This window comes from Corvus hawaiiensis, chromosome 9 (assembly GCF_020740725.1).
Source record: "Corvus hawaiiensis isolate bCorHaw1 chromosome 9, bCorHaw1.pri.cur, whole genome shotgun sequence".
NCBI classification, from domain to species: Eukaryota; Metazoa; Chordata; class Aves; order Passeriformes; family Corvidae; genus Corvus; species Corvus hawaiiensis.
The window spans coordinates 23,764,830-23,790,771 of record NC_063221.1 but is presented as its reverse complement, the minus strand read 5'-3'; the positions used below and the strand labels follow the sequence as shown (position 1 = coordinate 23,790,771).

At 57.2% G+C, this 25,942-nt stretch overlaps 4 protein-coding genes and 1 long non-coding RNA gene across 8 annotated transcripts; 2 read left to right on the top strand and 3 right to left on the bottom strand.

Annotated features, from left to right (window-relative positions):
* Positions 1-306: 306 nt before the first annotated feature.
* TOE1 (target of EGR1, exonuclease) lies at positions 307-5,221 on the bottom strand. Its single transcript, XM_048312507.1, has 7 exons — positions 5,091-5,221; positions 4,970-5,010; positions 4,758-4,854; positions 4,432-4,590; positions 3,869-4,128; positions 2,361-2,532; positions 307-1,255 (listed from the first exon to the last, which is right to left on the bottom strand). The coding sequence occupies exons 1-7, from the start codon at positions 5,202-5,204 to the stop codon at positions 458-460; spliced, it is 1,641 nt and encodes a 546-aa protein (XP_048168464.1). The 5' UTR covers positions 5,205-5,221; the 3' UTR covers positions 307-457.
* Positions 5,222-5,774: 553 nt separating this feature from the next.
* Positions 5,775-10,870, top strand: MUTYH (mutY DNA glycosylase). Of its 2 annotated transcripts, XM_048313349.1 has the most exons (15): positions 5,775-5,805; positions 6,038-6,156; positions 6,940-6,979; positions 7,278-7,351; positions 7,487-7,528; positions 7,605-7,676; positions 7,873-7,986; positions 8,250-8,347; positions 8,618-8,762; positions 8,862-8,937; positions 9,008-9,193; positions 9,375-9,520; positions 9,726-9,878; positions 10,022-10,072; positions 10,301-10,870. In XM_048313349.1, exons 3-15 carry the CDS (start codon positions 6,946-6,948, stop codon positions 10,403-10,405), a joined length of 1,296 nt encoding a protein of 431 aa, XP_048169306.1. In that variant the 5' UTR covers positions 5,775-5,805; positions 6,038-6,156; positions 6,940-6,945; the 3' UTR covers positions 10,406-10,870. The 2 variants fall into 2 exon arrangements, with proteins under 2 accessions (XP_048169306.1, XP_048169305.1); XM_048313348.1 differs by lacking the exon at positions 5,775-5,805 and having other exon boundaries at positions 5,833-6,156; positions 8,862-8,934.
* On the bottom strand, positions 6,830-9,433 carry LOC125330333. Its single transcript, XR_007205465.1, has 2 exons — positions 9,351-9,433; positions 6,830-8,431 (listed from the first exon to the last, which is right to left on the bottom strand). It is a non-coding gene; the product is annotated as an uncharacterized LOC125330333 (long non-coding RNA).
* A 535-nt stretch (positions 10,871-11,405) lies between the features above and the next one.
* HPDL (4-hydroxyphenylpyruvate dioxygenase like) lies at positions 11,406-14,252 on the bottom strand. The gene is made up of 2 exons (XM_048313350.1): positions 14,171-14,252; positions 11,406-13,093 (listed from the first exon to the last, which is right to left on the bottom strand). The coding sequence occupies exon 2, from the start codon at positions 13,080-13,082 to the stop codon at positions 11,904-11,906; it is 1,179 nt and encodes a 392-aa protein (XP_048169307.1). The 5' UTR covers positions 13,083-13,093; positions 14,171-14,252; the 3' UTR covers positions 11,406-11,903.
* Positions 14,253-15,614: 1,362 nt separating this feature from the next.
* LOC125330357 (selenoprotein Pb-like) lies at positions 15,615-18,913 on the top strand. 3 transcript variants are annotated; one of them, XM_048313395.1, is made up of 5 exons: positions 15,615-15,716; positions 16,456-16,675; positions 16,775-16,987; positions 17,125-17,260; positions 17,898-18,913. In XM_048313395.1, the coding sequence occupies exons 2-5, from the start codon at positions 16,470-16,472 to the stop codon at positions 18,141-18,143; spliced, it is 801 nt and encodes a 266-aa protein (XP_048169352.1). In that variant the 5' UTR covers positions 15,615-15,716; positions 16,456-16,469; the 3' UTR covers positions 18,144-18,913. The 3 variants fall into 3 exon arrangements, with proteins under 3 accessions (XP_048169352.1, XP_048169351.1, XP_048169353.1); XM_048313394.1 differs by having other exon boundaries at positions 15,620-15,721; XM_048313396.1 differs by lacking the exon at positions 15,615-15,716 and adding an exon at positions 15,728-15,745.
* Positions 18,914-25,942: the final 7,029 nt, after the last annotated feature.

Here is a 25,942-nt window from a genome sequence, read left to right as displayed (position 1 = left end):
TGTTCTAGCCCTAAATAGCTTCAGTAGCACAGGAAGCTGTGCAGTTTCTCAGGATCACGTATCTGGCTTTCAGCCCCACTGCCTCTCCCCTTGGAACAAGTCTGAAGATCTGCTATGGCTTGGTTCTGCATGCAATTACCCTGCACTAGAATCAGCTGGCACATTTGGGACTAACTTTCTCCTTCCCTTCTCTCCTGTAAGAACAAAGGTCTCATCTGTGCATGCTCTAACCAAAGGTGCATTTCTCCCACTTCAGCCTGATCCCCGCCTTCACATCCCAGCATGCCACTAAGGAACATGGGCAACTCCAACTGAGAGCAATTTAATCAGTCAGATGTTAAAACAGAAACAAGAATATGAACCCTGTTCCCTTTTTGGAGAGTTCTTGATGGAAGAAAGAACTCCAAAACCTGGAGGAAAAAAAAAAAAGCCCAGTTTAGTGAGGAGTTCTGTAGCTCTATGCACTGTCCCAGGCCAACTTTATCTTCTCGCTGTGAGCTTTGGAAGATTTACAAAACAAGCTCTTCACTATTTGCAGTGGCACTGATTTCCCACTGAGGTACAGTTTATTATGGCAGTCTGGTAACCAGGGCCCTGCAGCAGCGTCTGTGTTTTTCCCTTTCTTGAGCATCCAGACATAAGCCATGATATAGCCGGTCATGAACGCGTCGAAGCCAGCTCGGTGTGTGCCCCCCTGTGAAGGAGGGCCCTGAGTTTCCTTTTCCTTTCCTGCAGCACCTGCTGCTTCAGTCTCAGGGATGGCTGCGTGACTGGCTGAGTCCAACGCAGCAGGAAACTTCGATTTCCTCTCCACTTGGTCACTGTCAGAGGTATTTCCCTTGGCACAAGGGCTCAGGGCAGCTGCTCCCTGGGCAGCAGTTCTTTCAGTGCTCCCCAGATTCTCTTCCCATTGTGTGCTGGCATCTGAGCTGACCTCTGTTTCCATGTCCATGGAGATTTCCTCCAGTGGCCTGCCCTCTCCGCTGGGTGCGACCTCTACCAGCTCTGTAGCAGCTGCAGGCTCATAGCAGCTCTGTTTACGTGGTGGTCCCTCCTCCCCATTCTGAGCTTGCTCTGTTTTTTCCCCTGAGCTTTCCTGTTGGAATGCATTTGCAGGCACTTCCATGTTCTTACGATGCTTCCATTTGTGTTTCCGTTTCTTTCGCTTCTCCCAAAGCTTGTCGTCCTCGTCAATGATGAGGTCAATGTTGTGAGACTGTGGACACTTCAACCCTTTTGGACACCAGCCATAGGCCTAGGAAGAGAGAGAGAGAGAGAGATGGGTCTGTAGCCTCCATCTTCCTGGTTAGAACAGCAATCATCTTAACATGGAATGGAGCTGATTATTCCCTTCCACTGAGGGCTTGCGAGGCTGGGTCAGGAACAATGTCCAGTTACAGCCCCACAGCACACAGGAAAGGTGCTGGCACGCTGCAGTGGGTGCACCAGGGAGCTGTCAAGGTGCAGCACACAGCATATGAGGAGAAGCCAAGGAAGGTAGGTTTGTTCTGCCTGGAGAAGACAAGACTAAGAGGAGGGAGATACCTAGCTGGTGTCTACAGGTACCTACAGCAGAGGTTATGGAGAAGATGGAGCTAAACTCTAGTTAGAGAGCACAGGGAGAGGGGACCTGGTAACAGGGTAAATTATGACTAGACATATAGGAAAGTGTTTTTCACATAGTGATCAAGTACTGGAACAGGGGCCTGGAGTTGTTTTGTAATCTCTGTCCTTACACAGTTTCTAAAGTTACCAAACAGTGTTGCTCAGAGCTTGAGGTGGTGGCTGGATGAGAAACTTCCAGAGATTTCCCCAACCTATGGTCTGTGACAGAATGTGCAACATCTGGAAGAGCTCCTTTTCTCCATGAAGCACCTGAAGCCAGTTATGATCTGATCAGATGGGCTCTTTGCTGCTGTAGCTGCACCAGGACAAGCTGTTGTGGATCACCCTGTGCTACAGTGCCACATGCTGCAGACAGGTAATAATTTTTTATATCTAATGAAGATACAGGGAAGGGTAGAGGTGGCATTTCTTTATTGTAGGATAAGCCAAACTAACACAGAACTTGCAGCCCCCCCCCCCGCCAAGACAGCAATGGATACTGTAACTCACACTATCCCACTGTTTAGGGCCATAGACTCTCTTTTGGAATTTTCCTAATGAAGCCTGTAGGATTCCCCACCTCCAAGCAGAGCACTCTATTGTCTGTCATGAAGCCACCTGAAGCTTCAAAATGTTCCTTGTACTGTGAAGCAGGCGAGGAGAAGTTCCCAGGTGCTTTCCCACCACTTCTGGCTCATGCCACATGTGCCCCTTTCCATGGAGCCAGGAAGGGAGCGGGCATTCACGTTACTTACCGAAAATTTCTCACAGACAGGCACCTTATTCCCCCCTCCAGCATTGTGGCTTTCTTCTTCCAGAGAGCAGTAGCGGTAATCGATGTACCGGGCCATGTTGGCAGGGTAATGGCAGAACTCCACAGCGAGGTGCTGCCCGCTGGAGTCCCTCAGCTTGCAGTTCTCTCGCTTGCTGGAACAAGAGGAGCACACAGTTACTGTGGGATGGGACCAGGGCACAGAGCTAACACTGCTCTTCACCAGCTCTCAACTCCGTGAGTTTCCTGCTCTTGAGCTCAAGTCCCAGACAGCTTGCTGGAAAGAAATTCAATCCCAGGAGAGCAGCTTTAGTGAATAGTTGCTTCCATGCTAATTCAAAGGTTGTTTTTGCTTATGCTGGCGTACAGGAAGGGAAAGCAGCATCTCTGGTGAAGTTATGGGAGAAGGGGATGCATAGTTTGGTTTTTTAACTATAAGGAGCACTAAAATATGTGTTTGTCTTCATCATGTTAATGCACAAGGAAAAAACACCCAAAAATGAGATACTATGTAGACCATCAAGCAGTCACCACCCAGGCAGGTTGAACCTGGGCAATGCAAGCAACAAGGAAATGGTTTTCATTTCATGAGAAAAAAATCTGATCTCTGTTTTGTCCCAAGATCTGATTAAAAGCCCCAAAACCTTTGGAAGGCTCTACCTAATGAAAATTGTGGGTTAAAACTTTTAAGATGTCAGTTTAAAAAGTTTTTTTTTTATCTTGTCAAAACAAAGCACACTCATAGTTTGAGAACAGCCATCTTGAATGTTTTTGGACCTGTCAAAGTGGCATTTCCTGAGATAAAACAGTCACTAAAAATACCTTTTCTCCTCAAAAGAGAGCATGACTTGAGCTTTATGGAGATCCCAGGGGTTGTATCACTGCCAAGGGCTTAGTTTGAGATTGTGTGGGGCCAGACTGCAAAGCACAGACATGTGTCCTGAACAAGAGCAAAGCCCTTGCCTGGAAGGAAGTGATGGGAGTCAGAGTGGGCCACAGGCATCTCAGTATGCAGGATGTGTGACAGAGCTGGTCAGTGTCAAGGAGTGCAGGGAGCACCCACCCTTTAACTGCAGTGTCCCTCACAAAACAGAATTATAATGAGCAAACCATGCAGGACAGCCCTAGTGTTTTTTCTGTGTGAGTTCCTGCCATGACCCTGTGGCACTGCTGGACCAAAGCCAGGCAGTGACCCAGTCAGCTCTCAGATCAGGTCACTGTGGTCAGTCTTCTGCTGGCACCGGTTTTGAAGTTCTCTTTCAGCTGCTGCCCACTGAACAGATAAGGCCCATTAAAAACCAAACTCATTCTAGAAACAGAAAAAGCACAGGGCAGAGTCACCTGAAAAGCACCGCTCTACAGTCAGTGGGACAGTGAAAGGAAACAGCCCCCTTGCCTGGAAAAACAAACACACACTGACTTCCCCTTTGCCTTTCCTCCTGTAAGCTCGAAGTACCAGAGTGCTGCTCAAAGTACCAGAGTGCTGCTCACCACTTCTTGTAGGCGTACTCCAAGTAGGAAGCCACAAAGCGAGTCTCAAACTCCGAGGCGTATTTGGTGTCGTATATTCCTGCTGGGAACATCTCTGAGAGGTCAGCGGTGAAGGTGCCGAGGCTCTCTGGAAGGTGAGCATAGAAACACTGGTACAGGAAGACCAGGTCGATCAGGCCGTTATGGAGAATGAGTGGCTTCTTTGCCCGGATGAGCTCCAGGAAAAGTGTCCGAACGCTCAGGCTCTGGCTTTCATTGCCCTGCACGAGGAAGGATCAGTCAGCACGCCTTGGCACCCTGACTTGCTGTCACTCTGGGGAGCCCTCAGAGCCTGTGGCATCAGGATGCTGCCCACAGCTATGACTTGCTCTGAACAGAGACACAAATATTTGGAAAAGCAACTGCAACAAGTGGGTTTCAAGCAGCAGGGAGCTGGAAGGGATAATGCTGCACTCAAGAGCCCTGTGTGAGCCCACCTTCACGCGGGAGCAGGGGAAGCCACTCCACTCCCGGAAACCTGGAGCAGAGCAGGCTCAGGTGTCTGAAAGGGAGTGGGTTTGTACCTTGTCGTTGCCCTTGTGGTAAGGGATCCCCTGAGAATACTGCTTGTTGAAGTCGAAGCCGTGCTGCACTAGGAACTGCACGGACTGGGGCTCGACCACATAATCCTCGGTGCAGAGCAGCGTGAGGTTGTAGATCTGGCACAGGTACGTGTTCTCGGACTGCACAAGGAGAGTGTTTAAAGAACGCAGGAACACCTGTCAGAGGGAGCTGCCGAAACAGCCGGGGCAATTCCACGGGGGAATTCCATCTCCCAGCGCGTCCCGATGCTCCCCGTTCCCCGGGAAGGACCAAGAGAACACGGCCGCACTACGGTTCGTGCACGCACCTTCTCCGGGAGCTGCTTGAAACAGGCGACGCCGAGCGACAGGACAGAGCGTGTCCTGGCGGCGCTGCAGACGGCCTTGTACCGCTCCTCGATGCACCTGGCGGCGGAAGAACGGGCCATGACGGCTCCGGCCTCCCCATACCCCGGGGAGACGGCACCGGACCGCCAGTACCGAGAGACGCACCCCCCCTCCCCCCCCACCGGGCACTCACGGGCTCAGCAACGACTTTCTGGCGCCGAGGCCGCTCAGCTCCTGCGGGGAGACAAGACACCGTCAGTGGCCCCTCGGGACCGGCCGCGCCCCGCACCGCCACCGCCCCCACCCCGGCTCACCGTGTCCACGGCCACGAAGGTAGCGGAGCGCAGCGCCAACACCATGGACGGCCACAGCTCCGCCAGGTTGTCGCTCTGCACGTCCACCACCGGCACACGCGCCGGGGCCGCCATGGCCGCGCCCGCGCGGGGCCTCCACCGCAGCGCCTGCCGACCGCCTGCCCACCGCGGGCCTCGCACGCCTTGGCCGCCCCGCGCCCAGCGCCGCCCGCCCTCGCGGCCGCCCGGCTTCTGCCGGCCCCGGTGGGGGTTTTTACCGTTCTCAAAATCCGTTCTCAACCGAAATTTGGAGTTAAGTCAACGGGCGTTTAGCTCAGACAGCTCCTTTTGGTCCTTCCCAAGCGGCCGCTTGGACCGGCGGGAGAAGGGGCGGGCTCCTCTTGTTTCTGGCTTGCTGATTGGCTCCAGCGCGCCGGGAGGCCCCGCCCCTCGCCCCTGAGTTCCGAGGGAGAGCGGGTACGCGCCCTCTCCGCGCGCCTCCCTTCGATTGGCTGGCGGGCGGGCAGTGGGCGGGGCCCCCCGCTCTGATTGGCCCTCGCGCGGGGGTGGGGCGGGAGAGCTTTTCCCGGGAAAGCGCGCGGCGGCGGCGGGAGCGGCCCCGCCATGAGCCCCGCGCGGGCCCGGGCAGCGGCGGCGGCCGGGGCGCTCCGGCGGAGCGGCGGGAGCGCGGCCCCGCCCCAGGGGCGGAGCAGGAAGCGCGCGGCGCCCCGCGGAGGTGCCCGGTAGCGGGAGGGCTGGGGGAGCGGGGGATGGGATGTTCTCTCCGGGGCATAGGCCGCCAGCCCGGGCAGTCTCCGGTGCTTGCTGGGTTCTCGTAAAGCCCGGTACTCGGTGCGCGTCCGCGCAGCAGCGGCTCGGTCGGGCTCCCGCCTGTGCTGCGGTCGAGCCCCGCAGCCCTTCGCCGTCTCCCACCGTGCGCTGACCCCGCGCCGCTCTCTTGGCTGCAGCGCCCGCTCCGCCGCCCGCCCGGCATTTCTTCAGCGACCCGGCTGAGGTCGAGGCCCTGCGCGGCAACCTGCTCGCCTGGTACGACCGATGCAAGCGGGACCTTCCCTGGAGGGCACTGGTAAGGCGAGACTGTGGGAAGCGGGGGTGGGGAGCTACTCACTCTACCCTAAGGGAGCCTGGCTGAAGTGACCACGGTATTTTTCCCTATGTGATGCATCCCTACCTGCATGGAAGTGCTCACAGCTAATCCTGGCTGTTTTGTGGCGGGTGGTCTGGAGCCAGTCCCTAGGTATAAAGAGTAAAAGCAGGGCACGCTTCTCAAACAACCTTCAAGAGGACTATTTATCTCTGGCAAGGTTAGTCTAGCTGTCTTTTAATCCTGTTTTGTTCCTGCCTCTATGAAACCCTGTAGCAGTGAGTGCTGCATGGAGAAGGTTTCCCATATATTTGTTTTAAGCCTGCTGGACGTTTTTTTAGAACTCCTGCCTGGCCTGTGTTCAGCCTGGCAGCAGTGGCTTGAGGGTGATTGTGGTGCTGAGGGTGGGCATCAGCTTTACAGCATCTGTCTGAATGGTGGGAACTGCACAGCCCCTCTGTGGGATTTGCATCTGCCTCCAATTGCTTCCTGTGCAGGTGGGCTCAGGTGTAGGACAGTTCTCTATGGAATTTTGAACCTCATAAATAAGTCTCCATGTGGGATTTCATCAGCAAGACGGTGCTTTGGCTGTCACTTGATTACCCCCAGAACTTCTGAGCGCTTGGGGGAAACATTTCTTCTATTTCAGATTCCATTGCAGTGTTCAAAACACACCATGGATTGTTTTATTTTACATGTAGGTGCCCTCTGTGGTGGGGTCCTGCGTCACCTTGTTTCTCACACTTCATCTTCTTCCCCTTCCAGGCAGTGATGGAGCCGGATGCCGACAGACGGGGATATGCAGGTGAGGGATATGCAGGGACTGGCATTGTGAGGTGTGGCTTTGGGTGCCATACTTGGAATAAACTGCTTGAAGTGGCCATAAGAGCCACTGATTCCCCTCACAAGGCTCTGGGGGGTTGGAGAACCACCTTGGGCCTGGGGGAACTCCTGTGGGGCAGCATGTGGGGAAGGTGAGGGGTGGGAGGGAGTCCCATGAGCTGGATGCTGTGCAGTGCTTGTAGCCAGTGCTAACGTGGCCACAGCACGAAGTGTGGGTGGCGTTGGAGCCTCTGCTCTGAACCCCACCCTGTTCCCTGCAGTGTGGGTGTCCGAGATCATGCTCCAGCAGACACAGGTGGCTACAGTGATCGATTACTACAACCGCTGGATGCAGGTGACTGCTCCTTACAGAGTCCTGTGCCCACAGGCTGCCCCTTTTGGAGAGCTTGTCCACTGCCTGTGGCAGATCTCCAGTGGCAGAGCACAACTCTGCTTGTCCTTGACTTGTCCCTTTGCCTCTGTCCCGCAGAAGTGGCCGACTCTGCAGGCTCTGGCACAGGCGTCCCTGGAGGTGAGCATTGCTGGGACCGGATGCTCTCCTTGCCCTGTGGTTCTCCATTAACACCCTGCTGTGTCTCTTGGAGCAGGAGGTGAACGAGCTGTGGGCTGGCCTTGGCTACTACTCCAGAGGGAAGCGTCTGCAGGAGGCAGCAAGGAAGGTGCTGGAGTGGGGGAGAAGGGGCATTTCTAAACCCCTCTATGGCTGGTGCTGGCTCACGTCTGCCCTGCCTGGCTGGGGCTGTGCTGCTGGCAGGAGGCTGTAGAGGCTGGGATCCCATCTTCCCATGGGCAAAATGGGTTACCTGCACACACCCACCCCAGCTGCTTCCCTGAGCTCAGCCCCTTCCCTGCCAGGTGGTGTCCGAGCTGGCTGGCCGGATGCCCAGGACAGCTGAGGACCTGCAGAAGCTGCTGCCGGGTGTGGGCCGATACACGGCGGGAGCCATCGCGTCCATCTCGTACGGACAGGTGAGAGCTGGGCATCAGCGGACACGTCTCCTCCTCTGCTACCCAGCCCCACTCCTGGCAGGGTCCTGCTGCTGGGTCTCACAAGCCAAGAGCTCCCCAGGGTTGTGCTTAGCTCTCTCCCCACTTTGGGATGCATCTCAACTCCCACCCAGCTTGGCCTGTGGGTTGGCCTCGTGTGTGTCCCTCTCCATCCTGGGAGCACCCCAGCTCCCTTCTTTGTATGGAGCATATCCCAGTATGGTAACCCCAGCTCCGGGTCCCAGGCTACCGGCGTTGTGGATGGGAATGTGATCCGGGTCCTGTGCCGCCTGCGATGCATCGGTGCCGACTCCAGCAGCCCGGCTGTCATCGAACAGCTCTGGTAAGGGGAATGCTCTCTCTCTGTTTGGAGCTGTGGTAGTCATGGCCAAGGGCAGGATCACTCAGGAGCCTTGGGGAGCTGAGCCTGTGAAGGGAAGCAGGCATGGGATATGGGAACTCTTGGGAAGTTGGTGCTGCTGGGAGAGGTGGTGAAAGGAGCTCTGTTGCCTGTGCCTACCTAGGAGCATCCCCCCTGACAGGCAGGAAGCAGGCAAAGCTCCTGGGATGCTCTCCCCACAGATCCCCGTGCCTCTCACTGCCATTTCTCCAGGGACATGGCCAATGTCCTGGTGGACAAGAGTCGCCCAGGGGATTTTAACCAAGCCTTGATGGAGCTGGGGGCAACTGTGTGTGTGCCCAAGGCCCCGCTGTGCAGGGAGTGCCCAGTGAAGCAGCACTGCCAAGCGTGGCGCAGGGTAAGTGTGACCCCACAACGTGGCCCTGAGGGTTTGCCATACCTGGGGACAAGGTGGGCTGGTGGATGAGCCTGTCCTCACTTCTGTCCCCCCTTGCAGGTGGAGAAGGAGCTGGCCTTCACCTCACAGAAGCTGTTTGGAAACCCCCCCAAAGTGCCTGATGTTGAGGACTGTGGTAAGCACGTGGGAAGATCTCGTAGCTCCAGGTCTGGGCCCTGCAGCAACTGTTACATTGGTATTTGCAGGTGTTGGGGACTGTCCCCTGTGCCCCCCAGCCACAGAGCCATGGGACAGCAGCCTGGGGGTGACCAACTTTCCCCGGAAAGCAGCGAAAAAGCCGCCACGGGTGATGCGAACGGCCACGTGTGTGCTGGAACGGAGGGGCTGCCACGGCGCCCCAGAATACCTCATTGTGCAGAGACCAAGCTCAGGTAATGGGGCTGGGCAGGAGGGAGATAAAAGCACCACAGCCCCTTCCCACCTGCATGAGGGATAGAGGGAGAGGCACTGGCTGCTGGGGTGGGGAAAGGAGCCCCTTGGGGCTGTGATGAGGCTCAGTGTCCCTGGATGTGTCCCTTGCTGTCTCACATTTTTGTCATGCCTCCTTCCCAGGTCTCCTGGCTGGACTCTGGGAGTTCCCAAGTCTCCCGTTGGCTCAAGATCTGCAGAAGGAGAGGGAGAGGGAGGAGCTGGCTGATCACCTTCAGGCGTGGATGGGGTGGCCCGTGGCAGCCAAAGGCCTGCGGTTTATCGGAGAGGTGAGCCTGGAGCTGGAGGGTTGCAGTGTGAGCCCCCTGTGCTCAGCCCTAGGGGATGTATCACACAAGATAAGGGTCTCCCTTCCCCACTGTCACCCCTCCCAAGCTCTACCCCACTCCTCAGAGCCCTGGCAGACTCAGTGCACTTTGCATCCCCCACTGCCTGCCAGCTGCCCATCTCATGTGTCTTTCCATCCCCTCACAGGTCATCCACATCTTCTCCCACATCCACCAGACGTATGTGGTCTACTCCCTGCCCCTGGATGGGGACGTGACCCTGGACCCTGCCTTGTCCCCATCCCGCTGGGTGACAGAGAATGAGTTCCATGCCTCGGCTGTGTCCACAGCCATGAAGAAGGTATGGGGGGCACCTGGGCCTTTCCCCCTTCCCTCAGTTATCTTGAGAAAATCCCTGGAATCTCCTCCAGCTCCATGGAATCCATGTCCCAGCTCCAGGACCCTGCTGCTGTTCAGCTCTGGGTTCTCTTGTTCTTCCTTCAGGTGCTGAAAGTTCACGAGAAGCAGCGCAGGCAGGAGAGCAGCCCTGTCAAGGTGAGCAGTGCTCCAGGGTGCCTGGGGCCCCAGTGCTGTGGGACAGCTTCTGGTGTGCCACACTGAACCCCCCTGGGCTTTGGGATCAGGCCAAGGAGCATCCCCAGCCCGTGGCAGGGGAACTTGCCTGACTGGCACTGCCCCTGGGTGTCCCTAGTACTCAGGGGGAATCCCTGGAGACCGTGGGGGCCCTTGGGGTCTGGTTTAGCCCTGCTGTGTCTCCTGCAGGGCTCCAAGCGGAAGCGCGGGGCAAAGGCACAGGGAGCAGGCAGCACCTGCCCTGGGACACAGCTCTCCCTCCATGCCTTTCTCCGGGCACCAACTGCCCCCTGAGGGCACCTTCCTCCTGTGACACACCAGAGCCCCACGCTGGGCTGAGTCCTGCCCGTGGCGTGGCAATGGTGTCCCTGTGCTGCAGCAAGCCCAGGACACAGCACTGTAATGGTCTCCCAATCTTCCTTTCCCCTGCCTCCCCCATTGGAGTTGTACCTGGATGTGGCCACTGGTTCTGGATTAATCCTGGAGCCAGACTTGTTCTCCCTCCTTGGCCGAAGCCCTCCTGGGGCTATTCAGCCGTGTAGTGGCACCACTTTGGCACCGTGGACTCAGGGCAGCAGGGGTTTCTCTCCAGTGGTGGGATGGCTGTGGCCACATTGCTCCTGCAGCCCTGTCCCCTTGCCTGTATTTGCCATATATATATATATGCCTTTCATCCACCAGCCAGCGACTGGGGATGCTGCTCTACCCTCCCTTGTTTTTAATGGACCTGAAAATAAATCTCGAGTATGTGGGGTTTTTTAAGTGACCTTCTGTCTCTGTTGCACTGTGCTAGGCTGGGGGTGTTGGGCAGCCTGGGGTGGAACATGAAGATAGCCAACAGGCCCCTTATATCGGGGATGGGGAGAGCATAGATTTCTTCATTAATGCACTCAAGAGCCCCTTGGCTGAGCATTACCTGCTGGTGACCCCAAATAAGGCACCCAGAGCAGCCTTCCTGTAAGGGCAGGCATCAGCCCCCAAGGGGTGTGCAGCTCCTGTCCATGGGCTGCTCCTCCCTGGGGCTGAACAACTGCTCCCAGGGCTTTTTGTAGGGTTTTATCCTCCTTTTACATTTCTTTGTTAGGCTGCTCAGCACTGTTCATGCTGACTGTGGTGCACCCTTGCAAAGGCACAATGCTGGGGGCTGGCAGGGACAGGGGACAGTCCTGGCGGGGTGCAAGGGGCAATAACCTCAATTTTAGGGACAAGCCCACCTTGAGCAATGGAAATGGCCTTTTCATCCTTGCCTGGCAGTCAGCACATCTTAAATATGAGGATTAAAAACCCAAAGCAGTGCTTGTTAATTCTTTAATTGAGAGGAGCAAGAGGCCACCACTCGCCCCCCAGGGCTGGTCATGCTGTGGGTGGTCACTGCCAGTGAGAGGCCAAATCTATGGCTTTCAGATTATCCACTCCCCTCGGGCAGCCCCTCTTCCCTCCACGTCTGGGGAACCAGCACTGCTCTTGGCCATGCTGCAGGCTCAAGTCTCAATAAATTGGGACTCGAAACTAAGAAACTACGAAAAACTAAGAAACTAAGGCAGAAAGTTCTTCACACGTGGCCGATAAACACTGTGAACCCAGGGCAGGAGAGAATCACGCCCATCCTGGGGCATGCTCCCCTGAGTGTCTTGCTCCCACACTGAGTTGGCTCTAGATTGACCTGGAGCCATCCCTTGGTCCCTGCCCACCTGGGCCATGCCACAGGCCCCCACTGGGATCTCTATGGTCCTTGCCCCAGGGTTGGACTGGAGAGGATGGGGAGCTGAGGGAGGAGGACTGCAGTGTTGCACTACTGTTGCTGGTCCATGTAGACCTGCACAGCTTTCCACAGTGCCCGGATATTGCCTTCCCCGAAGCCCGGCGCGCCCCGACGGTCAATGAGCTCCAGGAAGAAGGTCTCCTCGGAGAAGATGGGATGGGTGAAGATCTGCATCAAATATTCCTGAGCGGGGCTCTCCGTGGCATCAGTGCCCGGCTGGCCCTTGTCCCCAGGCACTGTGGTGTCCAGGAGGATGCCAAGCTCTGCCAGCATGTGGGGATCCTGCCCGGCCCTCTGGATCTCCTCTGCTTTGCCCCCCTGGCTGTAATAGGTGGTGGGGGGTGTGAAGAACCGTGCCCCCCGCTGCTGCAGAGCCCTGGTCGTGCTGACAATGTCGGTGGTGCAGAGGCCGACGTGCTGGATCCCAGCCCCGCCGTGCTGCTCCAGGAACATGTCAACCTGGTTGGTGCCATTCTGGGAGAGGGACTCGGCAAAGACCAGCTTGCAGCCACGTGCTGGGGTGCCCTGGGTGCTCTGCAATGCAAGGAGCAGCATGCCCACCCCCTGCCCCCCCAGCACGTACCCCTCAGCTGGCCTCTCCTGGGCATTCAGATGGAAGCGGTGGAAGCCGAAGCAGCGCTGGTACCAGTCCAGAGCTGCCCGGGCACCGCCCCGGGGACAGACGTACGTGATGTGGTCGAAGTGTGTGATCTTGATCCCATCCCCTGTGGCTGAGGGGGCTCCTTGGATGGGCTGGAAGCCGGGCAGGAAGTGTCCCCGATAACAGGATCGGTCCAAAAGGGTGTGACTGATATTGCCCACGACTGAGCTCACCACCCCGTAGGTGACAGAACCACCGTCATCGCTTAGCTCAGTGGGGGGCACCAGCAAGGAGCATCCCTGGCTCTGCAGCTGCTTGCAGAGCCCTGGCACATCATCCACCTCGAAGCAGACGTTGGAGGCCGTGCCCAAGGCGGGCTGGGGGTCTATGTCATAGAGGAAATCCCGGGATGAGGTGCTGGCAGGTGCCAGGCGCTCGTTGACAAGGAAGATGGCAGATTCCCGACGCAAGGCCAGCTGCCGGACACACGATGTCTCCCGCATGGCCACTGGCTGGAAGCGAAAGGTGTTGGCCAGGTGCTGGGCCCAGCCCTGCCTGTAGGGCAGGTGGAGGGAGATGAAGCAGGGGCGGCTCAGTGAGGCTGCCATGGCTGAGCAGGCTGTGGGGAGGATGCAGGGGGTCAGGGGGGCTGCTGGCCCAGGGGAGAAGCCACTCCCACACCTTGCACAGAGCCCACCTGTGTTTGCAAGCACAGATGCAAATGTGTGTAAACTCACACCTTTTAATTGTGAGTATTTTAAAAAAGTGGGTGTCTGCCCAAGGATGCCAAGCTATCCTACCAGCCCTTCGCTCTGCTGCCCTGTGCCTGAGGTTCCAGAGGAGGAAAGCCTCAAGCCCTGGCTGCAGCCCAGAGGGTCCCCTCTGGAGCCCTGTGTCCTTTGGGAGTGCCACAGGGAGGTCAGCAGGGATTCCCGGTGCAGGAGTTGTGCTGCATGTGTAAGCAAGATTATGGGGACAAGGGTTGTGGTGGGAATGTCCTGTACCAGGAACATGGAGGTTGGACTGGTAAACATGGAGCAACACACTGGTTACACCTAAAATGTTCCTGTGCTGCCCCAGCGCCTGTCACGTGTGTCCCATGAATGGAGGGGAGCAGTGGGGTCTCGACAGGCTGATGTGCCCTTCCCCTCCCCAACAAGGCCATGGAGCCACCATGCTCTTTGCAACAGGCTGGGAACAATGACCTTGCCCTAGGGGCACAGAGGAAGGACACTTCGGCCAAGGGACCTTCCTCCCCAGCCATCCAAATAGCTGTGACACTCAAGGGGGAAAAAAAGATCTGTCCAAAACCCCAATCGGCATCACCTCTCCAGGGCATCCCACTGAGGCTTCCCGACTCCATGGCATGCACGAGCCGCCCTGGCCAGACCCCACAGGTGTGCAGTGGGCTGGGGGCCACACACCTGCTGAAATATTCCTTTTCACCTGCCTCCTGGAAAGCGTGTGCACAGAGCTCTCCCCGCTCCTTCCCACCAGTCCAGGGCGGAGGGACCGCGTGGGGCCGCGGTGCGCACATGGGCATGGGACAGCATTCCTTCCTCCCGGCCCTGCTTCCCGCTGCGCGCACCGCGGCACCGGCACCATCCCCGCTCCGCTCCCGCCGCCCCCGCTCCCCGCGCCCGCCCCGCCACCCCCGTGCCCGCGGGGCCCCGCTCGTCCTCGGGCTGCGGCTCACCGGGGTCAAGGCTGCGGGCGAAGGGGACGCCGGGCGGGGCGGGCCCGGGGGCGGTTCAGTTCGCTCCTCCCCGGCATGCACCAGGCACGGCGGGCCGGGCACGGCGCCGGCACTGCCGGGGGGCGGCGGGGCGGCCGCGGGAGCGCAGCCGGCGGGGGATCGGGGGGCTCGCCCGGCCAGGGACGGGGCCGGCACACGGAGAACGCGCTGCCCGCTGCGGGTGCCGTGGTTCGTACCGAGCCCGGCGGTGCCGGGCTGCGTTTGCGCGACGAAAAGCTGCCCAGGCTGAAAACCGCAGGCACCGCGGCTCGGGATGAGCCAAGGGAGGAGGGGAGCGCCTGCCAGGCGGTGGCTGGGGCTCCCTGGGGCACAGCTCATGTCTGCAGGGTCATTCCCGTCAGCCCGAGTCCCAGGACATGAACTGGGGAAACGTGTCCCTGCTCAGTGCTGGGCGCTTCACCGTGTCCGGAGTACCCGGTGGGGACGTGGGGGGAGCAGCGTCCGGGAGGGGGGGGGAGGGGGCTGGCAGCTCTGGGGAAGGTCCGGTGTCAGTCATGAGATGGGGCTGCTCACCAATCCAGCCCACGGCCCCACATCCTTGCAGACACCTCTGAGACCCTCTGGCCCCCCAGCAGCAATCCCCTCTCCACCTGCTCTTTTCAGACGAATCCCCCCTCTGTGTGGCTGGGATCATGTTCTGCCCCCGCTGTGACTGTGCCTGCTGCCCTTCCCTGCCTTATCATGTTTTTGTACAGATCCCAGGTACAATAAACTGCTCAAATATTTGCAGAGATGTCCTTGTGCTGCCAGAGTGGTGAGCTCCTCTTGTTTGGTTGGGGGGTGGAATCCAGTGTTGCTGTGATTTCCCAAGGGAACACCGACACCACCACAGCCCCAGTATGGGGCCGGACAAGAGGCATAGGACCGGACACTGGGGGGTTGCTGTGGAGCCAAGCTTGGCCTGAGAGTGGCCATGGGCACAACAGAACAGCACGGCCTTTGGGGTGACACCCCACAGGGCAGGGAGCTCCAGCACCCTAGGGTGTGAGGGAGGCACCATCTTTTTGGCTGCAGGGTGACAGAGGCTGCACTGGTGGCTCCTGTGGGACCTTGTGCATGGGTGGCGCTGTTCGAGGTCACCCCACAGTTCTGCAAGCCTTTGGTGTAAGCAATGCTTGGCAATGCCCCCAGCCCTCCTGTGCCTGGGAGGTGTGGAGCGGCTGTGTCCGTCTCTTCCCTGCAGCACCGCCTGTCACCCTCCGGCGTCACCCCGGCACCAGGCACCGCCTTGCCCCAGCACGGCTTGGGCCGGGCTGTGGCAGCAGCACCCCGAGGCCACATGGCACCGACGGGGACAGTGCCTGCCTTGTTGCTGTCCCCTCGAGGCAGGCGGTGGCGGCCGGGGCGCAGTCCCCGCTCCAGCCAGGCTCTTCTCCTCCCTCCTGGGCGGGGAGAGTGGACAAGAGATAAAAGGGGGACCAGGGCCAGCTGGAAGCTGCTGAAAGCTGCTGGGGCCGGGAGCAAGGGAGGACGGCAGCGAGGAGAAGTGCGGTATCGAGGGCTCGTTCTCGCGGGGTAGAGGGCCGGGAATTGGGGGCACATCCACCTTGACCAGATCCTGCATCTCCCTGCTCCTTCCCCAGATCATCCCTCCCAGACCCATATCCTCCCCCTTGCCCATTAAATGTGCTGGATACTAGAGGAATGGGGAATATCTTGGGGTGGGCAGGGTTAGGGGGCTGTGAGAGGAAGGGGCTTCAGACAGATGTTGGGACTCAAGGGCTTTAAAGGCTCTGTGTACCCCCAAAGCACTTTGTGGGGCATCAAGGACTCTCAAGGTGACCTGAAGGTGAAACCATCTCTGTCCGTGTAACTGCTCACTGGTGGCTGAGATGACGAGGGCTGTATCCCGGCTCCCTTCTGGGGTAAAGACAGCCCTCTGCCTGGGGCTGGGTTTGTTTTGTGGGATCAGAGAAGTGGAGAAGGCCCATAGGAGGAGGAGCACCTTCATCTCTTGATATATGGAGTGGGTGTTCGCTGCCAGGGGAGAACAGGATGCTGTGGCACTGGGTGTCCACAAAAGATGGTAGCAAGGAGCTGGGTGCTCCAATTCCCCACCTCATCCCCCTTTCCTTGCCCCCTGGGGTGGGGGTCCTGGCTCCCAGTGCCAGGACCAGGCCAACACTGCCCACCAGTCCTTGTGTGCCCTGGAGCAGGGTGCAGGGAGACAGTTTGGGGTTGCAGTGGATCTGGGAGGAGAATAACACCCCATGTCCCCCTGCCAGGGCCGGGGTCCAGGATGGGGGGGCTGCTGGTGCTGGCCCTGGCCACCTGGCTGGGGCTGGCCTCGGCCTCCGAGGAGGCAGCCGACAGCAGCCGGATCTGCCAGGAGGCACCGGCATGGACCATCAATGGCTCGAGCCCCATGGAGGGGGAGGCAGGGCAGGTGACGGTGGTGGCCCTGCTGAAGGCCAGCTGACAGTTCTGCCTGAGGCAGGCCCACAGGTGAGCCCCGCTCCCCCTCCCCAGAGCAATCCCCGCCGCCTCGGGAGCGCATGGCAGCCCCCTGCGCCGGGAGCCCCTCCCAGCGCCTCCTTCCCGCAGCCTCGGGGGCCTGCGGGAGCGGCTGGCCCGGCAGGGCATGGCCGATGTGCGCTACATGATCGTCAACGAGAAGGCGCCGCTGTCCCGCGCCATGCTGCCGGAGCTGGAGCGCCATGCCCCGCCCGGCGTCCCCGTCTTCCAGCCGGAGCAGGAGGACCCTGACGTCTGGCAGGTCCTGAGGGGTGACAAGGACGACTTCCTTGTTTATGACCGGTGAGTGTCCCCCGACTCGCCTGAGGCTTTTCTGGGCATTACAGAGCGTTTGATGGGCTTCCAAAATCTCCCCTCATGGCTGGGCTGTGGGGACTCCAGTCCCCCATCTTGAGCCAGGCCATGGCTTCTCCCCTCAGGTGTGGCCGCCTGGCTTTCCACATCCAGTTGCCCTTCAGCTTCCTCCACTTCCCCTATGTGGAGGCAGCCATCCGCTCCAGCCACATCAAGGACTTCTGTGGCAACTGCTCCCTCTACCCCAACACTACCCAGGAGGTAAGAGCTGGAATGCTCGCTGGAGCTGGGATGCATTCTGTCCTCCGGCACTACACATCAGCAAAAACAATCTTATCTCCGTGTTGGGGAGGGGTTCCAGATTGGCAGCTGCCCTCGGCTGTGTTTGAGAGGGAAGGTGATGAAAGGTCTGGAATAAGGGCACGTAAATAGGTCAGAGCTTTCCAGTTGAAAAGGAATTGACTAAAGGGGTCATATACCAGGTCTGGGAATGCTAACTAGGACTGTTCTGATATAAGAAAGGGGCAGGCAGTGGATGCAGAGGTGGCAAGCTCAGAGCAGAGAAAAGGGTGTAGCTCTGAGCTTGGAAGGTGATTAGTCACTTCCCAGGAGAAAAATACATCCAGAAATACTAAATGCAAAGTCACTTTTCTGGACCATAGACAGCTTGAGCCAAGGGACACTGGTGTAGAGGCTTGTGCCCTGTGTGCTTCAGCCTCTCCTCTGCTCCCTGTGCCCTGGGTCAGGGCTGGAGAGCCTTTGCTCTGACCCACAGTTTTCTGTATGACGGATGCTGGTCTGCCTTCTTCCCAGCTCAGAGCTGTGCTCTCAGGCTTTCTGCAGGGCTCTGTGGGCATTCACATACCACACCAGTCCTTCCTTGTGTTACTTTCCTCAGGCTAACAGTACCACAGCAGGTCATGCAACCCCGAGCTCACCTCCTGAACACGAGGGGATGGAGTCAGAGACCCCCATCCACCAGCACAAGCCCCTCCATCCTCACCACCATGACGAGGTCAGCAGCAAGAGAGACACAAACCCAACTGAGGACCACAAACCTGCTACCCATGCTCACCACCACCATGGAGACCATGGCCAGCTCCATCACAAGGGGAAGAAGCAAAAGGAGGGGGATGAGCATTAAACCAGGCTGGGCAGCCTCACAGAACCCAGTAGTGTGCAGACCACCCCAACTCACTTCACAGAGGCATGGAAGGACTTGCTTTGGGCTGCTGGTCACCAGCAGTGCTGGTTTAACAACTCCCTCCAGCATCCCTCGTGTGGGTTGCACTCCTACGCTGTGATAGGGATGGAAATTCCCCTTGGACCCTGCTCAGTGCTGCATTTTCAGCCCCATGGCTCAGTTCTGAGCCTTCCTCTGCCACTGCCTGCCTTTCTGTGCTCAATGAAGCCCGCTGTGCAAACCAGGAGGTCTCTGGTCACTGCTGGCTGACACTGCACAGAGCAGCAGGGTGGGGGTGGAGGGGCCAGAGCTGGGATGGGAGCAGCACTGCCGGCACCCTCTGCCCATCTAGACACCCATGGATGTCCTGGAATGCCTGGGTGTCCTGGCCAGTGAGCGAGGGGAAGGACAGTGTGTGCCCCGCAGGACGTGGTCCCAGGGGACTGAGGGCACGAGGAGCAGTGGCATGTCGCAGCTCCCCATGGTCCAAACCCTGTATCCCCACAGCTGTCACATCCTGGGCACCCCCCAGACCGTGCACACGGGTATGTGCAGTGGTGGTGGGTGGCCGCAAGATGGTGGCCTTGTCCCCTCTTGGAGACCCAGGGGCTGTATCCAATGGGCACAGCCCGAGGAGGACAGGGTGAGGATCTGGAGGTCTCTCCTGAGGGTAAGCGAGGTAGGAGGGCAGTGTGGATATCCGGAGTACGAATAAAACCTCTGTGAAGTGATCACTGCTCAGTCTGGCCTCTGCTGGGCCCAGAGAGGGCGGGGGTCTTGCTCAGCGCTGGGCTGTGCTCTGGGCACAGGGAGGGACACAGGGCTGGATGTAGACCCCATGATGCAGCAGCTGGTGATGATTTACATCCCGTGAGCAGGAGCTGGAGGCAAAGGGGTTGAAAACCAAAGAGACCCCATCTCTTCCTATCTTCTGGCTGCCTCTGGGAGCCCAGGACATTAACACTGTGCTGCTTGGAGGATGTTTGGCTCAGCACCTCCATGCCTGGCTTGTGGGTGTGATGTTGGGGTGCCTGCCCCAAGCTGCTGCTTGTTCCCACATGCAGTCCAAAGTCACCATGGGCATCTTGTCCCCCGTGCCCAGACCAGTCCCCACTGCAGGCACATCGTGGGGCTTCCCCAGCCCTCAGGCAGGTGGGTGCTGTTTCCCTGACAGGCAGTCATGCCTGCCTGCAGCTTGGGGTGCCCCAGGCCTGTCTCTTCCCTTTACTCCAGCTCCATCCATCATCCCACACTGCCCCACTCAACACCTCTCTAGGCCCCACTGCCTGAGTGGGGAGCAGAGAGATGTTTTTCTGCTCAGTGTTACATGGTGGTGTGTCCTGCTGCTGGATTTCTGCACCCTGTCTCTGATGGAGGATGCTCTGCACCGCGACTGGGACAGGAACCAGGGTGAAAAGGAGCTCTTCCTCATGGGGATGAGAACAATGGGATCAGATGTGTCTTTCTCACCAGCCAGGGTCTCCCACGGGGTGCTGGCTTGAGACCCTGCTCCCCCTCCTCCATCTCTCCTCCCCCTGGCTCCTCTACCTGCTCCCAGTAGCCTGCAAGGGCACCTCTGTCTGCTGCTCCTGCCATCAATATTGAGGTTATCTTTTTCTTCTGGCAGCTGCTGTAATTGAAACAAAGCAGGCCGGGCCTCACGGGCTCGGCTCCTCTCGCTCATTTTGCCGGTGCTGCTGAGACAACTAATTCATCTTATCGATGCATGGTTGGCCTCTTTTCCACCAGATCCAGGCAGAGCGGTCTCCCCGCCACAGCTGGTAGGAGCAGGCTGTGTTCCTGTGGCGTGCTGCTGGGTGCTGCTCTTATCCAGCCTCTGGTCCTTGGCTTGCCTTAGCTGGGTGCTGGCCACCAGCAGGAGATGCCAAAGGAGCCAGTCGGGGGAAGAGGTGCAGACTGGAAGGATGGTGATGACTTTTGTCTCTTTCTTTGGCCTTCTGATGCATTATCAGCACTTGTGTTAAATTCCACATCCTTTCCTTGTGCAGCTCCTAAAGGAGGTGCAGGAGTGCCAAGGAAGTGACAGGTAATGAGTGGGGCATATATGGATTTGCACTCCCTCACTGATGACCAGTTCTGCCACTAGCCGTGGCAGAGAGAGGGATCCCATCTGGTGCTGGGTGTGTAGTCCAGTGCAACAGCTACCATTTGATCACCTCCCAGCAGACAAATTTCTGGCCCTGAAAGCTTGGGTGGGCATTTTGCTGTGGGTAGAGACATTGAGGTGTGGGAAAGAGCTGTGACATCGTTTGGGTGAAGTCCTACATGACTGAGTAGTGGCAAAGGTTTAGAGTGAAGCTGATGGTATTCCACATATTGTTATCCAAAGACTTGAAGGGTTTGGGGTTCCCTGCTTGGGGCCCCTGTGGCATCATTCACCCCTGAAAGCTGCTAGAAACCTGTAGCTCTGCAAATCCTGTGTCAGTGTCTGTACTCCTGAGACGCTGAGGGAGAGCTTTGCTCTGGGTGGAGTGGAGAAGAGGTGTTTTGGGGGAGGAAACAGGCTCTCTACATCACCGATGTCTTGGAGAGTGATGGTGTTAGTAGAGTCAGAGAGCTTCAAGGAATCCTCACCTGTTGGGGGGCTGGCTCAGCTGGGGGGTCAAGGGCCAGAAACAAGGGCTGGCTTCAGGTCCTGACAGTGCCATTCCTCGGTACCCTGTTATCTGTGGCTGTGCCACCACCCTGGAGGAGGGTGCACCATGGTACCCTGGTACCCGTGTCTGTGCCACCATCCTGGAGGAGGACAGATGCCAGTTTCACATCACATGAAGCCTTGGCCCTATGTGCTGCTCCTGCTGAGGGCCAGGCAGATCCTCTCAGGAAAGGAGGAACAGCCAGTCCTAATGTCAACAGAGGCCTCTTGTGCAGCGATGCTGTGTCAAGAAGAGGAATGGGTCCCTCCTCCTCCGCCCATTCATCTGGCAGCCGGGGTTGGCGTGCTGCCAAGCCAGGCTGCTTTGGAAACATTTCATTGAGGAGGCAGCTGAGCCTAGGAAAACAGAATGAAAATATACAGAGGGATCACTGTTGTTAGGCAAAATAAATGCAGGCGGCTGCATTTCTGTCCCCCAAGTCCAGCCCAGCCGGGCCCCTCTGGCTTCTATGGGGTCAGGGTGGCTGCTGCTGCCTGGGGATGGCAGCCATCTATCTCCATTGTGGCTTAGGAGCTGGGGAATGAGGCTTGGAGAGATCATCTGTGGCTTTGGCCAGCTTGCTGATGACCCTGGTGAAGAGGCCCAGACTCATCTTGGTGTAGCATTGCCCAAGGAGATGGGACAGAGCAGAGAAACAGCAGCAGGGATGAGCCAGCAGCAGTGACTAGTGGTCCCTGCATGGCCACCAGTGCAGGGGGGTCGATGGAAGCGATGCAGGGGCTGCAGAGGTGAGTCAGATTTTGGCCATGTTCATTCCCATCTCCCTCTTCAGCATCAACCATGGGACCAGGCTGGGCAGGAGGCCCCCCAGCAGGACAGAGTCCATTCCCTGGGTTTTCAAAGCCCAGTTGCTTGGCATGCCCCATCTTCTGTCTGCTGGCAGAGGGAGAACAGAGTCATCCCAAAGCAGTCCCCAGGGACAGAGGGTGGAGGTGCCTCTCTGACATCTGAGCAAAGCTGCGTACAACAGGTTTGCCTCTCTTGTTGTTTCCTTCTACAGTCTCTCTCCTTCCTCCGAAGGCCTTCAAGCCACTCCATGGCCATTTGATGACCTATGAGAGACCCATCCCAGCTCTTTCCCTCCCTCCTGGTGGGTCCAGAGTGGTTTGGGGGAGGCATAGCTGGAGCCCCAGCCCCATGGAATACCAAAGGTCTCACCCCAGCACGGCCTTCTGTGGCTTCGTCTCCTTTCTTTGTCCATCCAGCACAGTCTGGTTCTGTTATTTACAGCTTACATCAGGGGGTTGAAAGAGCCCAGTGTGAGCAGAAAAAGCCCAACCCACACTCTGGGAGAAACACATCTCACCAGCCCAACTCATGCATGGATTTGCAGCACAGGGCAGGTGCCCAGGGCTGAGACTGGATCTTGCCCTGGTCCTTGTGTTTGTAGGAGCTTTGCTAAAATTCAGGCTCCCCTCCTGCCAGGAAAGCAGACAGCAAGACAATCCTTTTTTGCCATGTGAAGGGTGTTTTGAGGGGTGATTGTGTCTCTCTCCACATGCCTCTCCTGGGGACAGGTTGGGTGCGATGCTGGCTTCCCAAATCCTGCTGTTGATGGCCTGGGATGATGGCAGATGTGACAGTGATGGCCCTCACGGCACCTGAGGAACCACAGCTTGGTAGAGCTGCCAAAATGCCTGACTCCAACTTCCCACCCAGCTGGACCCTGTGATCCACTCGCGTTCCAAAGCCAGGGCAGACCCCATGCTAAAGGCTAACCAGAAGCATTGTTTACCCCTTGCTTTGTCATCACTTATTCATACTCTTGTAGCCTGAAAAATGATTTTCTGTTTATTTTAGCATCCCTAATTAAGGGGAAGGAACTTCAGTGGCTGAAAGGGGGGTGCAGTGGCCCAAGAGGGCTGTTTTCTGCTGAGCTCAGCCGTGACAGCCAGCCTGGCTGGGATGGACATCTCTCCAGTGCGGGACTGAGTAACTTTCTGGAGCACTCTGTGCTTTTAGACTTCGTGCTGGAAAGGTGGCTGTTCCTCCTGGAAGCCAAGGGTCTTCGCCCAGCAGCTCCTCTGTGCTTAATTGCTGCCTGCACAGCAAATGCGTTTGCTGGAAGGGTGCTGAAATCTCCGTGGCAAGACAGAGGCTCAGCACTTTGCTCATCTTACAGGGGCTGGAGGAAGGCAGCCCTGGCAAGCCAGAGATGTAATGTCATGTGTGGGGGAGAGAGGGAACAACAGCTTCCAACAGCCAGAAGTCTCTGTCTGGGTACAAGGGGGAGTCTGGGTCTGCACCATCCCAGCCTGAGCAAACACAGGGACACACAGGCAAGTAGAGCTGTTCCTGGATCGATGTGAGGGTGAAAACAGCCATCCTACATTTGATCTTGGAATTCAGCCTGTGCTTGGAGAGGGGAGATGGTACTTTCAGTCCTTGCATTTCTCTTTTGAGTACACAGACAATTGCAGTCACACCTGAAGGAGGTCTTTGAGCTTGTCAGTTCTGGAAAGTTTCATAAAATAACTGGCTGGCTAGCAAAAAGCCACTTTATTAGAGTCCCTGCTGGAAGAGGAGCACAGCAATAACTCAGCGCTAATGAATCAGTGGAGAATCCACAGGGGATTTGAACGGTTTGACAGCAAAAAGCTCCAACTCCAGTCTATGCTTTGTTGGAGACCTTACTAGGCACTGGAAAATCTAAAAATGGTGCTCAACTCCACGGGCAGCCAAATCAAGGTGTTTCTCCTCTTGCTTGCAAGGCCAAATATTTCATAAGACAATGCTCTCTGTCTCTTCCTGGGCATTGGATCTACAAGGATGCTAAGGAGTAACAGTCCTGGCCAATGGATTCCTCTGCTCCCAAATGCATTAAGGCAGGGGAGCTACAGTTATTCCCTGTGTCCTTTCCCTTCTGCCTCTGCTCTGAACAGCATCAACAACACAGGAAAGGCAGAAGCAGCCACACTTCCAGTGAGTACCGTATGATGGAGGCTGCAGCAGGCAGCTTGGCTGCTGATAAGCCTGTCTTTCGCTGCCTCAGAGCAGCAAATCCTCTGGGTGGCTGGAGCAGGAACTTGGTGTCTTCCTGCACTCTACTATCCTGTTTCTTTCCCATCGTTAATGGGCCATAAAGCTTCTTCTGCCCTTGTATATCTTCATCTGTCACCACAGGACTTCCCTGGTGCTCCCTGGGCCTTGCAAAGCTCTGCTGTCATCTCTAAAGGCTCAGGCAGTGTCATTTGTGTTAGTGAGGGCACAGCATTGACTGTTGGGAGTCAAAGCAATGTCAAAGCAGCATGGGAGCATCCAAGAGAGGGGGGAAGATGTCCAGGGAAAGGCAGTCTTTTTGCTGAGGATGAGGTTTGGGCACAGTGGGGAGAGAGAAGAGCAGCTGTGCAGGTGAGAGCACCCAAGGAGGTGACATCCCCTTAGGCTGAGATGTAGCACCAGCCATCACTTACCTTGACTGCCATAAAACAAAGCACAGGTTCCAGGAAGCCTGCAGAGGCATCTCATCAGCATCCTTGTCCTCTCTCCTTTTTACAGTCCTTGAATTTAGTTTCTAGTAAGATGAAAGCAGTTTTTCTTACTCCACAGCACCTGCATCTTAAAGCTGGACTTCTGATTGAGCTGGCACCCAAAGAATTTCCCAGGATATTGCATTGCATTGCTGCCTGACTGTGGTCTAAAGCCTCAGGGGCTCCAGCCCCTTTGGTCAGTCCATTTTCTAGCCAGGGACTCAAAAAAATTTACTTCCTGGAGCCAACAGGAGAAATCAGCACTTGGTGGATAACACCAGTGGTCAGGTGTTAACCTACAGTCAGGCCTCTGGCTGGAGTTGGTGGGTTGCAGCATGGGCAGACCCTGACCAAACAGCCTTGAAAACAAGAGGAGAACCAGGGCTGCCAGTGGTAGAGGCTCAGCAAATGGCCGGGCTCAGGAAAGCGTGCAGTGAATTATTGATGTACCTGGTTCCAGGCTCTGAGTGAGCAGCATCAGGGGCTGGGCGGGAGGCTGACATTTTGCATCCTTCCCCAGGGAGAAGAGGTCTGTCCATGTTCCCTGGGAGGAGAAGAGCTCTCCCCCTTGCAAAATTCAAGGCAGTAATGAAAGGTACAGGGAAAGATGGGGAGGAATGGGGAGCAACAAATGTTCCGAATGAAGAGAAAGAGGAAAAATAGATTGGTTTGTCTTTGAAATAACATGCTAACCCCCCAGAGACAGGCTGGCCAGCCACTGCACCGACCTTGCTTTGATTTGAGTCTGGATTATATGTTTTATGCAGTGAAAAGTCAGCTCATTGGGAATGAATAACATCCCTGCTTGGGCTGAAGTCTAAAATCCTCTTTATTGGCACTGTCTGGGGACGACGTAAGTAAGGACACTCAAGGTTGTCACTAGGTGAGCTCTGCAGCGACTGGTGAAAGAGGGACCAGACAAGCTGGGCTGCTGTGTCCCAGCTCTCATGCAGGCTCACCCTCTGCCTGAGCAGCCCTGGAAGCTGCAGGGAGACACAGGTGCCAGCAGAAATTCTGTGACACCAGAGCCCACAGCTTCCATCATCAGAAAAGCTTGAGATTGCTGGACTGCTCTCTGCCAGGAAGGTGTGCTCCACCTTGGGCCAGAAGGGTGCTTTGGGATGGCCCTGTGAGGTCCCTCTGTGCAGCCAGGGAGCGGCAGAGGTGGACAAAGCCCTTCTTCTCACCCCAGGACCTGTCACCACAACAGCAAGCAGAGGTGATGGGCAAAATGCAGTGCTCCTGTGGCAAGTGCTTCCTGTCGCAACAAACTCTTACAGAGAGCAAAATGGCCTTCAGGGTTAAAGAAATGGGGACATGATTCCTGGGGAAAATCTGTGTGTAAACAAATCTATGTGCAGCTGCTGCCCCAGGCCAGTCCCTGCCACTGCTAGCACTCATTACTTTGAACAAGACCGACGGCAGCAAGGAACACCTCAGCCTTCAAGGAAAACCTCTTCCTGACCTTCATCGATTAGCTTGTGGCTTACTCTCTAAAATGGAGATCTCTCATTGCAGTAGCTCTGTCTGCTCTCACCACCCGCCTGAGACCTGATTCCTTCCCTCCGTGTCCTGTGGAGGAGACCTTGGGCTTGGAGGTATCTCGTGGCAG